At 32.1% G+C, this 18,257-nt stretch overlaps 1 protein-coding gene across 2 annotated transcripts in view; it reads left to right on the top strand.

The window, feature by feature from the left end:
- The window catches only part of LOC130450063 (protein groucho), a 402,798-nt gene that overhangs the window by 304,589 nt on the left and 79,952 nt on the right, over positions 1-18,257 (top strand). For both annotated transcript variants that reach the window (XM_056788230.1, XM_056788231.1), the window contains exon 4: positions 12,600-12,644. In XM_056788230.1, coding sequence (XP_056644208.1) covers positions 12,600-12,644 — 45 coding nt within the window. The remainder of the gene's footprint in view (positions 1-12,599; positions 12,645-18,257) is intronic.

The following is an 18,257-nucleotide window of genomic DNA, read 5'->3' as shown; positions in this document are numbered from 1 at the left end:
TGGTTATCAAGTGGTCCTTCGAGACCTCTTGGACTCCGAATACAAGCAAAATTACTTTCACTGGTATAATCCCATAGTTATACACCATAAGACCATACCGGTTTGAGTATTTGTTTGTATACTAATACCTTATTTTTAATAATAAGTTGTGAGCTTCTTCCTAGTAACCAATATAGCTTTTCATATTTGAGGTTGGGCTGCTCCACTTTTTTTTTTAAATGTTTCTGTCACTTTAACTTGCTTCTCACATGTAATAACATTTTGATCAATTGTTGTTTGAGTTCTTATCAATAGTATCTTCTCAAATAATTTTGAAATAATTGACAATAACGATGTTGTTGGTCTACTTTATGCACTAGTTTGTTTGGTTTGCGATTAATAATTATTTTAGGTGTTTTCCACGTTATTTGTACATATCGGACTCTGTATACTCCATTTGTGAGGCCTTGTTCGGCAACATTTTTCTTGTTATTATGTCGTATCCCAGAGCTTTCTTGGAATTAATGTTATTTTCAATAATCTTCATTACCTTTTTAGATGCCATGAGTTTTTGCTTTTCAACATTTATTCCTTCACCAATATTCCCATCATCGCCACTATCGGTTACATCATTGTTTTCCATGTCAGTAATTTGAAACATATTCTCCAAGTATGAAACCTTTTATTGTTCATCTCGTGCCAAAGATCCATCTTCCATTTGATTTTGCGGAATATGTTGAATTGAATTTATTCTTTTCGTATATATTCACAGTGAATAATTACTCAGTGGTTCGATCATCTGTTAGTTCATTTAGATAATGGTTCGGTTTTAATTATGTAAATTTTTTTTGTACCTTATTTGGGGTGAAGTTGTCCAGTATGTTCTCATTTTCTGTAGTTTTGGGCCTCTATCGCGTTTTTATGGCTTTCTCTTTCCATTAAATTAGTTCTTTGATTTCTTTGAGGTAAAAATTTCTCAAGTAACCGATTTTTTCTTTATCAATTTCTTTTTCTATTGTCCTGAAGCCAATTCCACAGAAGAATTCAGGTCTTACGAAGGGTTCATCCACCCCTATTTTGACAAATTTTTCTGCTATTTCATTTCTCTCCACTGCAGTATGTCCCAAAATCCATTGGAAAAATGACTGATTCTTTTTAAGGCGATGTGATGGTCATAACCATATACTCAAATTTCAGGTATTTTTTGTTAAATGTAAACAAAATTTAATGTACGTTTCACGACTGTTATGCGAACACGATTTCCCTAAAGCGACTATAGTAGTAGTCTGGCCTGACTTGTCTCAACACATGGGGGTATATTTTTTATCACGCTGTGTAAATATTGAAAATAATGTAAATGTATTCAAAACTATGCATTCACGATAAATCTGATATTAAAAATTAGAACATTTCATATTATCAATTAAATACGGTCCTGTTGGTACAAAGGATTCTTTTTACTTGATTTATTACCAGTTTATTTTCCTCTCTTTCTGTTTGAGTTTGACACCAGAATGTAGCTGAAGTTCAGTTCTGTTTTCTCAATTGCTTTTTTTTTGCTTTTCGGAACGTTTTGTAAGTGTCAAGTCGATTTTTGTCTGTTTAATCTTGTTACCAGGTGAGAACGTTTCGTTAATTTGAAATAAAAAGTATTTTCATTAATTTGAAACATTAAAACGACGAAAGTAAATGGAACAAAATTATAACGAAAAAATAATTACTTCGCATTTATATACACATAGACCAGTTTTTGGGATTTTGCTGCTTTATAAACGATTCTCTGGAATTAAATTGTTAATTAGTAGGAAAATCTCTAATATACACAATGTTAAAGTTGCGCTTAACGAGCAATACTTAACTAATTAAATTCAATTGGCAAAAACGAATAGAATATTTTTTCTTATTATAGAATAAAATGCTAATATAGAATAATTAAAAATAATTTAAAAAAATGTATTAAGTAATTTAACATAAAATAATATTTAAACAACAGCTAATATTCACATCACAGCAACACATTTTGGTATGCTTCCAACCAAGTTGTCCAATAAATTTTGTGCTATTTCTGCCCAAAGCCGCAAAATAAGATTTATAAGCTCTTATGTGGCTTTTGTTCGCCGATTGGGGTCCATGGCTCTATTTAATTCAGATCAGGCAACCTGAGTAGAAATGGTAGATGAAGACAACTTTGATTTGTGGCAGTGTGTTTGTCACCACTTGATCCATATATACTTGTCCTGTCATATTTCTATCCAATACAATCAACTCACTATATTTGTTAAAACAAATTCCTGTCCAGACCATCACTGTAACGTCTCTAAACGGATGAATGTCTTGTATGCAAGTTCGTCAATGAATTTATGCATATTCTTACTTGTCTACTGTCTAAAAACAATCCTCAATGAGACTAATTTGCGAAGATCCCAATCCTACATCCATTACGCCAGTATTGGTGTCCAATATCCACGCTAATGTTTATTGCCTATGCGCAAATGTCAATAATACTCTCCGGATCTTAAACTGTATTACGGATTCTTCTTTTCATCGTTGATATCGATACAGATATACTTCCAGAATTACAAAGTTTGTTACTCTGGAATTTCCAACTTTTCGTTTTTCGGCAACAGCTCCAGTTTAGTGGAACCCATAAAGCATCCTCGAAATGACACTTGAGGACACATTTAGATCATTCGCAACATTCTTCTGTGTTGAGCTTGCTTCAAGTAATCAATGTTTATACAAATAAAGAGAAGCAATTATGAATTCAGATAAGAACACAGATCCACAAAATTAAATAAGAAAATTAAAATTCATCCATTTTTCTCTAATGATAGCAACTTTCAATAAATAATTCCAAATAGATCCATAACGTTTGAAAAGGTGTTTATTTCAGAAGTCATACTGGATAGTGGGTATGTGTTCGTAACCTAAGATATAATAGTTGTGCTCAAAGATTAATTCAACTACAAATAATCTCTGATGTCTGGTTAGGTGGATGACATTCATCTCATATTGTTAATCTTACCTATTTTTTTTTACTTCTTCAAAAGTCAAGCTCACACAACTTCGATGGAACATCGGCTTGTAATTTTATCGATTTTATATTTTGCTATATCACATAAAAGATATTAACAGAAGTTATAGAACATTTTTGATATGAAATAATTTGTTATAGTTAAAAAATGTGGGATTATAATAAAAAATAGTTTTTAAATATGAATGAGGCTTTTTGTTTTTCTTTAACATCGATCGTTTGCGTCCCTGCTGTTTCAACCAACGGTCCCAAATGAACCTGATAAAAATCTAATTAGAAAAAACACATAGAAACGTCGATTATGTATACTCCGTTGAATCGATGAGCAGGGAAGAGTTGAGAGTGAACAAAAAAATTTGAACATAATAAAACCCAGTAAAATCCTAACGAGCCGTAGAGCGTGCTCCGCAGAGAACCGGTGAATTGTAAACAACGGAGCAACTTAAATACAGAGAATCGAAATCCAAATATGGCTTTTACACAAAAAACAGTTTACTTCTCATTCGGCACATAACATAATTTTTTAAATTTAACAGCAAACAGCGGTTCCTATTTCCAGGACTCGCTTTCATTGAAACGGATTCTAAACTTAAACCGCTTGCCCCTCAATAGTGCATCGAGACTGATACTAATAGTGGAGACAGGGCTCGTACTGATCTCTTGATATTGTAGTTATTATATTTAGGCCGGGTTTCTTCACTTCTTAATAAGTCCCTATTAACTATTATTTACCGAATAACCAAAAATTCGGTGCCTTCACCTCCTAATAAAGTAAACCTCCGATTAAATCGAGGTATTTGCTAATTAAGTTACTAGACAGACACGAGTGTGAATTAAAGAGTTTAGTAGAAAGTTAACCTTTAATATACAACAAAAGTGGTTTGTTTGTTTATTATACCTGTATTTGATTAGTTTATATTTGCAAATATTTGTAATACAAATAATTAAATATTTAATATGGATGCTTTTCAATATTTAGAAGATTTGTTTGATGAAGGAAATACAGAAAATTTCAGTACAAGCTTATTCCGTTCGTATAAAATTGATCATTACAATTATTTGTCCGATGATGGAATTTTTTCTTTCCTATGAATTATTTTCAGACCAACACATATTTTTCCAACTAGCGACTATTTGAACATTAACCTTAACAAAACACGAGCAAATATAATTACGCACAGATAGTTGTCACAAACACACGCCGTTTTTTCGCTTATTTATTTCCTTATTCAATACATGGACGATTGCTATATAGACATCTCTCATAGTGTTACCAACAGTAGACTATTTGTTAAATACATAATAAAGTTCGGATTTAAACAAACTAGGGTGAAGAAACGGTAAACATTTATTCGACAATTAAAAGTTCCTACTAAAGTTATGTGGCTAATAATTATTCGGCACTTTATTAGAACATAAAGAAACCGACTCGAGTAATATTGGCGTCCATTACCTCAATCGAAGTAAAAAGTTAAGAGGTTTGATGTTACATGATAGCCGGTAAATTTACTGATCCAAAGCATGAAATGTAGGTATTATTACCAAAGAGTAAAAATAAAATAATACACAAATCAAAAACAATGTAATAGAGCAATTCCGTACTGCTTCTCATCATTACCAATTTTGTTTTGACAATGTTAGCTTGTTATTTTTTTTGAGTTTTAATGCCGTCGTGTACCACACGACTTTGCCTTTATGTACGGCGCGGACTTGGCTTCAATTTCAGAAATTAAATAATATTATAATGACGCGATACCGATCACCATTCACAGTAACATTCCGGCCGGTTTCTATTTGGAAGTAATATAGACCGATATTCCACCTTACTATAAACCACACCAAACACTTGTTTTGTCAGGAGTTAATGTAGCTCTTGAATATCTTATGTTTTTTACTATGCCAAATACGACTATCTTCTGCAAGTTTGTCAAGAACACAACGACTAAAATGGCTTCAGTTCTTGCAATAGTTGTATGCTTTTGAATATAAATCCTTACGTAAAATACACCAAGATGTTAAATACTATAGGCCAAGCTATTGAGAACGGCGACGCTCTTCATGTGCACTCTCCGCTACAGCTCCTATATTTCCTTCACAGCGTGCTGGATGTGGTCTATTTTGATACACATTCCTAGTAGAACCTCCATTTTCGTAATGGAACTGAACAATGTGTAGACGCTGTGCTGGGATAAATATTTCTATTATCGCATGCGCGATTTGTAATTAAATCCCTACTACAAAAATACCTCTAAATGAATCACGCGTTCTAATGCAGTGATTGCAATAATTTTATTAAAATAATGACTTGATTTTTGGACTAAAGCATTTCGAATATTTCTTTTATTATTCTAGTGAAATTAGTAACCTCCATACAAACCTATCAATTAAATAAAATAAATCTCCGCAAAGAAAAATACACAGATACCCATTACATAAAATTTAATGCTTTTAAGTCTCCTTGGATTTTACCCTATTACAAAAGACACAATAAGAAATATCCTCAAATAAATCCTTATTTTCTGTTTTCTCCACTCTCTACTCCATCCGCGTTCTGTGGATAGAATAGAGAGAAGCGGATGCCATTAGTCTAACCTTCCATTATTACCGAGATAACCATTTCTATTCACTTCGTTAAAATCGATATACCTACATTCGAGCTCTACTCTGCCATTTGCACCATTACACTAAACGTTTAACAAGTAGTATCAATAAAAGAAATTTATGGGTGTGATAAAAATATTTAAATAGATTTAGATATATGTACCAAATTGTGAGAGGGAGCCATGTTTCTTTTAATTCTGTTTAGAACGTCATATACACAAAAAATACATTAAATTTGTAATCGGTTCCTCAAGAAGTGAGTCTTGATGTTACTCTCATTATATAATAAAGACAATTATGAGACAGAACTGACTGAAAATTGCAGGCTGCGATTGAAACGATTGAAATGAGAGAGAAGCAGAAACGACAAATGATCAATAATTAAAAAAATAACCGATATTGAACCCATAAAGAATATCTAATAAAATAATGTAGATGGATAAATCCATTAAAAGCCAAAGATCGGTCACAGAGAAATTAGACCGAATTGAATAGAAGCTATGGAAATGCTTAAATAGGTACTTCAAAGAGAAGATTTGCATAGTCAATAAGTACGTTTACAACATGTTTCTTGGATAAAGTGATCGAATTGTTTATGAGTTTCCACTATTTTTGAATAATAAAATTATACTGATCTAAATAGATTGTGGAAAATAAAGAGAAAGCGACTGACAAAAAATGCGATAACTCATCTTTAGGTATTTCTAAGCATTTTATTCTATCCCTTTATGTTTCAATCCATTTTTGTTGTCTCACTCTCCGATCTATTCTTACATTTCCTTCTACAGTGAGGAATCCTATCCAGTGTCATGTTGCTATCACCATTCTAGTGTTATCATTAACTTGAATATTATAATTGCTAGTTGTTTCTCCATAGCTTTTCTCGTCTTAATTATCACGTAATACATTCTTCTCTGCGTATCCTAAAATTTGAGATACTTGAGTAAGAACCAATAGAATTATTAAATGTTTTAAGATATTCCGAATTATTCTAATTTGTGGCCGAGAATCTTGAGAGTAGATTCGCCCTTTTGGAATCCTCCTGTAATAAATGTAAATTGTTAATGCCGTTCTCTCGACTTATTAAATTCATATTCCTTCAAAAAATCCTCACGTTAAACACTCCTTGTTCTTTGTCGAATAAATAAATATTACCTATTATTTCTGTTCTTATGAGATAGATCAACAAATCCAGGCAAATTCGATAATATGGCGTGTAGCATTTGAGTCATATTTGTAATAATCTACAGCAAAAAACAGAATTTTTTGCTTTATTCTCATGTGATGGTCAAAAGTATATTCATAGAAAAGTTTATCAAACATTGTAGAAAGTGTGCTCATTATTGATCACAAAAACGAAGACGTGCTTTCTAGAAACTCCGATTCTTAGATATACAAAAATATATGATTCAAAGAAAGGTAGTTCCTACAAGAAACGGAGAGTTAAAATATGTATAGGTAGGCACAAGATTATTTTTCATTATTGTACTGTCTAATCTAATGAAGACCTGACTATTACAATCAACCGTACGGATCATGGCCATTCTGTCCCGCACAAAATTTGTACCTTAAGAGAACGTTTGACGCAGTGTTTTACTTCTGTAAAAGCAAATAACATATTATTAAAATGCCGTATTAAGCTAGTAGTGGTAAAGTACAACAAAATATTTGAATATGTGACAATTTAAAATTCCAATAAATAAGTTTTGTATGAAAGGTTCATTGCCATCACACCGGGATAAAAAAATATCCAGAAGACTATTAGTGACAAAACAATTTTTTTAGAGTATCTTATTTAGTACCTACTATCAAAAGAGAAATGAAAAAGACTGGTTGAAATTGTATCCAATAAAATGAAATGACAAATGTCTAAATAAATATGGTTTATGGTGGTTATTATGTTTTGTAACAAAAACTTGTCTTATTTTTCAGTCCTGATCAACATAAGACTCAAATACACATACATACTGTTTTTTTTTTGGTGCTTGGTACAAGTGACAGTTACCAGAAAAGTTGATTAAATTCCCAAATAATGATTTGAAGTTCAGATATAATGGGATCTAACTTAAAGCTCCTCTCAAATGGGGACCGATCTTTATGTTCTAAAGAAGAATACATGAATTTGGGGAGTAATGGTAATGGAATTATGTGTACACACTACACATTATTGAAGTATAACTGCACTTCGACTAAATTCAAAACCGACTTTTCATCTTCATTTTATAAATTTCATTACGTTTATTTTGATAATATTTTACATGATTGGATTCATCCTTAGAAATATTCTGCAATATCTTAAGGGAAGTACAATGTTGATCAGAAAGGATTTTGTAATAGTGCAAACGACATTCCACACCCTTACACCAACTCACACAAATACGTATATCCTCTAGAACACATCCGAAACTAAATCCTTGGAATTTTTCCGGCGGCCGAACATCTTACCGGTACTGGGTCCTTGTCGTCGATCTGTCGAAAGAGCCGTTGGCGACAAGTGAACATCAGTAGCGTAACGAATTCGGTACTCTGAGGTTTAAAAATATATTTTTATAATAATTTTTATGCATTAACATTAACAGAGGAACTTTTAGTGTTTTCAGATTTTGAACTTTCTAATTTTTTCTGCTAAATTCTCTCCTCTTTTTATAGCCAATAGTCTCGAATACAGGACAGTACCATAACGCTTCAAGAACATTTGATAACTACTTAATTATATAGGGAAAGGACAATTTATAGAGGATGGAAGAATATGATGATATATTCTTTGTATAAAGTACTATAATTTTCTTCTTTCCCTTAACAATTTGATAAAATGAAAAATGTCTAATTAACAAAATTTCTGATTATATCGGCTTCCCAATCTCCAATGTTATAGTAACTTAAAACATCTAAAATTATTTTTTTCATACGTCTTCAGCTAATAAAATTCTACTTTCTGATTTTGTTGTTTAGGCTTAATTAGAAGGTTATGTATGTTTTATTTACAAAACTTTTTGTCTGAACATACAACTTTACATCTTCATCACTTTCCGATAACCAAGTTATCATCTATAAAAATATTAGTGATATAAGAAAGCTATTTTCCAAGTTGATGCACTTATGGTACCTAGGAGTAATAAACCTTGTACCTTGAAAGATGTGAGAGGATTGTCCTTTTGAAAAAGTATATTTCAGATAAAAAATACTTAATAAATAGAGGAAGAAAGTAGAATTATAACCGTTCAAATTGAGCTCATTTGACCTTGTATTTTGTGCGAGGTCAGCTAACATTTAATCACTACTTATTTCCAGTTTACCACCTGTTTTTTCTATTGTTCTCCATTTATTTCTGTCCTGCATCTGTCTGTTCTAGTCAAATACCCCAATATTTTGCTTATATATTACAATCTTCTCTTCTCTCTCTAATCTTCTCATCTACTTTTTGGTCTTCCTGTCAGTTTTTTCTCATTGCATCTCCATTCTGTAATTCTTCTCATGCCTTATCGTTGTGTCATGTATCTAAACATAGTAATCTTTTTAATTTAATTGTGTACTGTATCTTCATTTTCCAATATATATATATATATATATATATATATATATATATATATATATATATATATATATATATATTAATGTGTCTTCAAAATTCTTCGGTTCCTTGCTATTAAAGTTAAATCAACAGGATATGTTTGATTTGTTTTGATTTATTAATCAATCACCTTGCCTCACACCAGTATTTATTTAAAATTCATCAATGTTCTTTTTTTCGCCATTACCCTTCTCCTAGAATTTAACCTAGTAATTCTCACCAATCGTATTCGTAAACTTTTCGGGCACTTTCAGTTTTTCTACGTCCTCTTTTTCAGACTGTGCTTGTGCTTGTTTGAGGTCCTCGCATAGAATGTGCATGTTGAGCTCATAACATTTTTCGATCACTAGATTTATTATATGAATGCCATCCACTGTTGATTTTTCTTGTCTAAAACCGTTTTGATACTACCCTATATCTGATGCGAATAACGAATAACTTTTTCAGTCTTTGGATTATTATCGTCATTAGTATTTTATATACGGTGGCAAGCAATTCAATTTCTCTATAATTGCTACATATATTGGGATTTCCTCCCTTCATCATCAACTCAGTAGACATTCCCTCAACATTGTTTATCCACCTGATCTTAAATATTCCTCTTATCTTATTAGCTCATTCCCTATTCCCCACTTCTGTCGATGTTTCTTGAAATTCTAGTATTTTTCAATTATCATTTGTATCATCGCGTTCGTGCATACTTTCTTTCTCTGTTAATAATTTCTTTAAAATACTATAACTTCATTTTTTTTTCCTTGATATTTTTTTAAGTTCTTTTTCTATCTTGTTTATTTATATGTCGATATAGTTTCACATTCTTTTATTATCTTTATTTTTATTATTTTGCCCTCTCTTCTTATTTTCTATATTTATCTTTTTTCCTATAATTTTCATTGTATATTCCTGATAAAACCACGTGTTAAAAATTTTTAGTTACTATAGCAATATTACTTGAATTAGTTCCACACACAAACACACATCAGAAGACCCATAATAAAGCAAATTTGGCTTAATCGGGGACGTGACTGCCAAAATAAATATTTTGAAGCCAAAGTAAATAGTTCCTCAAGAAGTAGAAGTGTTGGAGAGTCGCAAATCGAAAATGACATTTAAGAGAAATTGTTTTTTATTATAACTTTACAGTAAGAGTAATTTAGTGACTTTTGAAAATGTATTTAAAAAGTATCTATCTTTACAGATTTGAATTAATATTTTTCAATTACCAATCTCCAAAAACTAGTGCCAACCTCCTTAAAATTATTAGAATATTAAAAAATACGAAGTTTACATGTGTGATTTAATGTATTCTAATTAACTTAACTAGCTATCCAGTACAGGTACCTGTAAAGTTATAAAATCACCCCTACAAACGGCGACTGTGGGAGCGATCTTAGCTTAGATGAAGAGAAGGGGGTTGGAGGGCTTGTATCGATTACCAGTGAGCTCGACAAGGTGCTTGTCACGTCTGATACACACACAAGTGAAATAGCTGTTTATGGTTGCTGCTTTAAGGGCGGCGGGTGTTCGGTCTGCATCCCCTCGTTTCCGAACATTTACCGCCCTCTCTTCGAGCAACCGCCGTCACCGGTATTAGTAGATCGGTACGGATGTCAACCGATGAGTCGTCAGTGGAGGAAAGAAAGAATGATAGAAATGGGGAATGAAATGTTTTCAACGAAACAAATTGGCGACAAGTGTAGGGAATAAATATCAAAAGGAACCGGTTGGAATAATAATAATTTGTTGAATTGTTGCAACTTACTCGTATTTTAAAATCATGAAACACAAATTCACACGAAAAAACATGATCTAAAAATTATTGTCTGTTACCCACATAATACTACAATTGAATACTAATTAATTTGGTTAAATGAGAAAATATTTTTTCTCAAATTCAGAAATTTCATAAAAGACATTTCATATATAATTCGATTTGTTGCCAACTTATTATGGGGTATTCAAAATGACTGGGAATTGATTATAAATTGTTTTTTTAGCATTGATACATTGTCCATCCATCTATAACAATTGAAAAATTTTGCTATTGATAATTAAAATTAAAATGTCACAGTCACTTGCACAAATATAAAAATGGGATAATAAAATGAGACACCAGTCAGAGAACAAAAAACTTCCTACGTTTGGCATTCCCAAAATGCGAACCCATTCCAGCATCATCAATGTTCCAGAAAAAAGAAGTATTCATAACCCAACAACTGGTTCTATAGATCCCCAGAATGGTCTGGTATTGGTTTGGTTTGCAATTTGTTTGACGACTTAATCTCTCACATTAAGTCCTGACCAGCTGGAAATTATCAGCACCGCTACTGAGCCGTGCAACCTGGGTTGTATAATTTGATTTTGAGTTTAAAAATGTTTGTTTTGTTGGCAAATAGTAGACCTTTCCCTATTTGCTACCTGTCAAAATATCAATCCAAGAGCAATCTCATTGTAAACTAACTGGTCACTTTTATAGTAACAATATAGGATTATGTGTGAATGCACCGTCAGATCTTCTATTCATTAGTTCTTCCGTTTTGTTGGTATTGTAATAGGCACCCAGTCGCACGCCTTGTGTAATTTGTAATTTAATGTAATGGAAGATACAAAAGATGGAGAGTGGCTGCAACTAATAGTGGGTAAATATTGCTCAATGTGTTTTTGATAGAAGAAGTTGGATGTAACTAGTCAGAAGCTTCTACCATGTTCTAGAATTGAACTGGACATGTAAATTAAAAACAACTTTCAAAATGACAACGAAATCATAAGGAGACAATTACGTAACACGCGAGTTGTTTTTGTGATTGGTAGAAATTTTTAATGTGAGAGATAATAATAAAAGACAGAGAAGATTAGTCATTAGTTTATTGAATTTCCTTTTTGTCATTTTATTATGATCTCATATAGTCTTATTAAAATAAAATTCTCGTGAAAATCAACCAGCCAAATCTACTAGAACTCACCTTAAAAAAAATTCCTCAGTTCCTACTTAAATTATAATTCAAAAATAAAGCATTAATTTTGCTGCGTCGTGTATACTTATACGCAATTACAATCAAAACTCTTTGCTCCTCACCTTGTATATTATTTCTCAATATATGAATCTGTCTACTAAATTATATTTTTTAAATTTCTTATTGTCAGTGTCAATATCATATTTTAATAAAGACAGAAAAGTCGAAACGTCAATTTTATCTATCTTTCAAAAATTATTAAAAAAACTAATTTTGAAATAGAAGAGACCTAAAATCAAGAACATTTAGAAACATAAAAATTATATCTTATATAATATATGCTCCTTACAATTATTTTATTATATTTTCCGATATAATCTAAATTGTGGTATTTTCTACCATAAATTATTTAAAAAATAATTCATCATTACATTTTATTAAAAATTCATTTTTGTTTCAGTACTACGAAATGTCATATGGCCTTAATGTGGAAATGCACAAACAGGTAAGTTTTTTATATAAATTCATTCATATTCCAGCAAGTATTTTATGCTTTACCATTGGTACGTACCCCATATTAGAACAATTATTAGTAACTCATCACAAACGTGCACCTGACGTCTCGAATATTCGAAGGTGATCGAGCAAAATCGGTTTGATTTGTAGTAACTTCATTGTGGCCTTCTATACGGCGCTAGTGGAACCACACTTTGTATTGTTTGTTACGTTTAATGTAAGAGTTTTTATACTAGTACAGTATAAGTTCCTTTTTCGCGCTTCCTTCATTCGCGCTTTCACTATTCGCGGCTAAAAATTTCTTTATTCGCGGATCTAATAAGTACATACATAATAATAAAAGGATTGCAATAGGTATCCAACCCTATATCATTTGTAAATGCCGTCAAATGAACTAATAAAAAAAGTAAATAAATCTTATAAAGACTTTGCCTAAAGTATGTTGTTAAATGATATTGCAGACGACTTTGACATAAACCGTCTTCGCCGCAATCGGTGTTTTTTAGAATTTAAATAAACAGAATGAAAGCAACCGTATTATTCAATGATGGAGTACATACGCATATTTTAAATGTTGCTGTTCAGTTCTATGGTAAAAGCTTTACTGCAGGAGAGCGATATCCAGAAGAATTTGCAAACCTAGTAGCTGATGGAGGATACAAACCTGAGCAAGTATTTAATGTAGACACTGTTTTGAAAGATAATGCCAAACAAAATATTCATTTCTAAAAGCGAAAAGTCTGCTCCTGGATTTAAGGCAGCAAAGGATAGAGTTACACTGCTGCTATGTTCGAATGCATCTAGAGATGGTGTCATTAAGTTACTGATGCTTTACACATCGTTTAATCCTCGGGATTTAAAAAATCAAAACAAGGACAACCTGCCAGTGTTTTGGCATGCTAATAAGAAAGCATGAGCTACAAGCGCTATTTTCTGTGACTGATTCCGGAATTGTTCTGTTTCTGAAGTTGAAACTTATTTAAAAAAACAGAATTTAGACTTGAAAGCACTTCTACTTTTGGACAATGCTCCAGGTCATCCTCGCAAACTTGAAACTATGCATCCAAATATAAAAGTGTCATTTTTACCTCCCAACAATACGGCTTTGCTTCAACCTATGAACCGAGGAATAATATAAGCCTTTAAGTTCTATTGCATCAGAATCATATTGGATAATATGGAATGTAATCCTGATATGAATGTTATGGAATACTGGAAGAAATTTGACATTGCAAAATGCATCGTAAACATAAAAGAATCATTGGAAGAACTGAAGCCACACACATTGAAGTCATGCTGGTAAAAACTTTGGCCTACTCTGACTGCGGAAAATGATGCAGAATCTATGTTCAAACTATGACTTCATAGCCGAAATCGCGAATGGAATAGGACGAGATGGGTTCGAGCAGATAGAATCAAGTGACATTCAGGAGTTGCCTGAATTTGACTGAAACCGACTTGGAGAAAATGTTAAATTTACAGCCCATTGAAGAAGAGGCTTCAACAAGCACTGAAAACGTGACATTTAATTTGAAAAATCATAGCTTTGTGATTTTTTTATGAACATTGATCCGTCTATGGAACGAAGCCTTATTTTTAAGAGGTAAATTGCTAATGCAACTGCTCCGTATCAGTCTGAATTGAAGGAGCTTTTAAAAACTGCCAAGATAGAGAAAATTACAAAATTCTTCAAACTGCTTAAGATGATAAATCTCTTATAAACTTATTCTTGTAATTGACGCTAGATATAGTGCACAAATATTTACGAAGGTTGTCTTGAAAGTTTCCGATCTCAAAAAAAGCAAGATATTTTTGCTATAATCATTTATTATTCAACTTTATTCAACAGTCTTCTTTTAAGTCTATACCCTTAGTTAAGCCTTTCAACTCTTCCAAATAATAGTTTGATCCCAAAAATTCGATTATTTTGTCTAAAACTACATATATAAGCCCTGGGTAATGTTCATTAGAATGCGCTTTTAGTCCAAAGTGAGAAAAACCAATGCATAATTCTGCAGTGGCAAATATATTCTTTCGATAAACCGATAACCTCTTCTATCTCTCTATCTCTCTATCCCAAATCCGACAGTTGTTAGAGATTTGGAAAAATTATTCGATCATATCGCTGGTTATCGCAGTTTTTAGCGGCCCAGAACACTCGTCGTCAATCAAGTTGATAAATTTGAATTTAGCCACCAAACATTTAGGGTCGTATATTATAGTGCAGTGCAGAGTCTCCTTACTAATTCCTCTTTTATTTGCCTTTCACAAGCTTGACACTGAATTGTTTGCATTTTTGGAAAAATATTCATATCGACTCATTTGTACGATTATTAAACAGAAACTAAACGTCCAAAATCATTCAACACATACGCAAATATATTTTCCATATTGATAAGTGCTTTAGGGTAAGGTCGGAAACTTTTTATACAACCATCGAATATTTTCATTAATATAAAATATCTAGCGCTGGTCAAAAAAGTATGAATCGGTGGAAATAAAAGGCAAGTGCGCAAGTTACTTTACCAACGTGAAATCTTACTCTACACAATAATGATCGAGCTCTAAACCCGACCAGTTACGTATTCATTCATAGAGTTAGAGGCATATTTAGTACTTGACCAAATAATAACTTGACTGCTGACTCTACTAATAAAAATTAGACTCAAGAGTTTTTCGTACTAGTCGACTTTTTCGTCAATTTTTCTCATTGACTATAATTAGGTAGATATTGTTGTAAAGTTCCATATTGTTTACGCCCTTATTACATTCAAGTTTTATTCCATAATTAAAATTGAATTTCTAAAAGTCGTTTTAATATAATTTTTCTTAAGGAGCTTTAGCCACTCCAATGTTTCTATTAAATCTCAATAACATCGTCGGGAATTATTTACAACTCCTTAAGTCCTAAATAATAAAATTTTCTTATCTTTAACAAGGAAGAAGAACCCTTACCATTTATTTTCCTTTTTAACCCGACCGTCGTCGTCATCGGCAGCCGGTGGCTGAGAACTAACTCGGCTTTTCCTTTTAATTCCATTGGATTATTATTAAAGTATTTCAAACATCATTTCCTCAACAAAATCGATCCCTTTCGTTGTACGAGAATTTTCTGTCTTTATCCTAAAAAACAGGACTGGAACTTATACAAATTTTATTATATTTATATATTTATTATATTTAGAAATATCATTTTTGCATTAAATATGTAAAATTATTTATATAAATATATTATCAATCGACAGAGTCCATTAGATATATTTATACGGGGTCTTTCAAAACGTTCGCATGCGAGTTATATCACTTCATTAAGCAAAAAAAAAATCGATTAAAAATCACCTAACAATCACATGTCTATAACGCAAGTTCAAAAATGCGGCAGCAGCTGAATACTTTTATGGCTCTCTCGACCGCTCGAGAGGGAGGAACATGAACGTTCCACAAGCTTTGATTGGCTTAACCTTATTGTTAATTTGTGATTAATCTATGCGTTATAGACATGTGTTTGTTGGTGATTTTTAATCGAATTTTCCCTTAATGCAGTGATATAACTCGCATGCGAACGTTTTGAAGAATATAGCTTACGGAATATTGACAGACATTTCCCTAATGGTAATTTTTAATAAGAGCTACTCTATGAATATTGGATTTCATGAAACAAAACATAAATAATAAAAACATTTTTTTACCATTGTATATTTTGATCTAAGTTTTTTAATTGTGCTTCAAATGCATGCAAAAAATATCTTCTTTCTTGATCACCTTATATAAACTAGAAGTTTTTTATAAACCACTCTCTATACCTCAATCACATATTTTTTGGACAATAATCTAAATAAATGATACTGTGGTTCCACAGTAAGCTATATAAAAATGACATCATTGCGTAGAGATGATACCACTCAACTCCCATGGAGGAAAGGTCCATGTCGCCAAAATCCATCAATTCACGTAATGTACGACTTACAAGAGCAAAGCTACGATTACTTCTACATTGGAGAACTACTGAAAAGGTTCATGTTTAGTCTTGACTAGAGGGCGAGGGCTGTAAATACTCTGGATTGATTTGATCGAGGCAAAGGTATCAAAGTATATTGCAACTTTTTTATCGTTTTGGGGAATAGAGCTAGCTACAAGCTTGAAGTATAGCAAACAGCTCTTCAGTGTGAACAATGCAGGAAGATGAAAGGAAGTTTCTTGAAACAGTTGTTTAAGAAAGGGGAAACAACCTACAGCATTACTGCTTTTAAAGACGTCTGTATATAATACTGGACTCATTTAGTTATATGGTATTTCAGATATTCTCTAACAGTGTTATGAGAGGAATTGTCTTTCCAACCAAAGAGTAGCTTACCAACATGAACTATTGACTAGGTTCTCTAGATGGATTTCAAGCACACGTATAGTTGCATTTTGTACAATTCTGAGCAGTCTTAAATCTGTAGTAGATGATACGTAAAGAATGTTATCATAGTCCATGCTGGAATGAATAAAAGATCTGTTAACTCTCAACAACATTTCCTTTTTAGCTCCCCATTTGCAGTGTGATATGAAGCAAAGACATTCATTAATTAGTATATTGTCGAATACAATCAAAATATTAAGATTATCTAGCGTACCTACACTAAGGTGTAGTCATGATTGGAAACAAAAAACATTGAATATTGTGTATAATTTTTTTTGTATTCCATACAGCTGAGCTATAAATTTGTTCAATGCAATTATCTCACTTTCTAGCACAAATATATCAAAATTTTTTTTTAATTGGGGTTAACGTGCATATGACGAGTTACAGTGTAAATTTTAGGTATATTACCTGATAGAGAAACTCGCGTGTCGCTTCTTAAAGGCTCTCCAAACAAGTTTCTGCGAGCGTCGGCGAATCACACTCTCTATTTATTCTATACTCACGCCGTTATATCCTTTAACCGACATGGAGGACAGTGACAGAATTAGTGAAGAGTTTTGTTGATTAAATTATAAGATAATATTCAAGTCAGTCGACCTTTTCGTTACTTATCAATCTGCCGTTAGAAAGAACGTATTTAATTAGAGGAAATTTGGTGAGGTCTGGTTATAGATAAGTTTATGTATTTGGTTGAAATTTTTATTAGCAATAAGAGGCTGAAGTTGGGGATATACTGGATTTTAAGATTTTGGCTGCATTGGAGCGCTTTTGTTAGTGCCAGAATGGGCCTTCATTAGACTCATAAGCTCATTAGCATGCTTGACCAAAATGCATCGAATTCTAGACGGATAGTCTACATATGTCTATGACAAAATGAGTCACTATTATTAAAACTGAAGTAGTGTATTAAAAATATATTTAATTATGTAAATGCAAATTGGCGGAATTAAATTTTAACTTCACATGAAAAAAATACAAATGAAAAACATTATTCTTCCTTCTTAGTACGCAACGACTTCTCTACTAAAATATAGTCTTTCTGGTCACTCTCTCCAAACTCTGTAACGCCGACTCTAACTAAGTAAATCAAATTTGGTTCTGTCTTGAAATACAAGCATCTAGCCACTAAAATCCAGTCCTGTGCCAAATGTAGACGAGCGGCTATATTCTGTAAAGCAACCTGAATACTCTCAA

Source organism: Diorhabda sublineata, chromosome 11 (genome assembly GCF_026230105.1).
Source record: "Diorhabda sublineata isolate icDioSubl1.1 chromosome 11, icDioSubl1.1, whole genome shotgun sequence".
In the NCBI taxonomy this organism is placed as follows: Eukaryota; Metazoa; Arthropoda; class Insecta; order Coleoptera; family Chrysomelidae; genus Diorhabda; species Diorhabda sublineata.
This window is presented reverse-complemented; position numbering and strand designations above follow the sequence as displayed.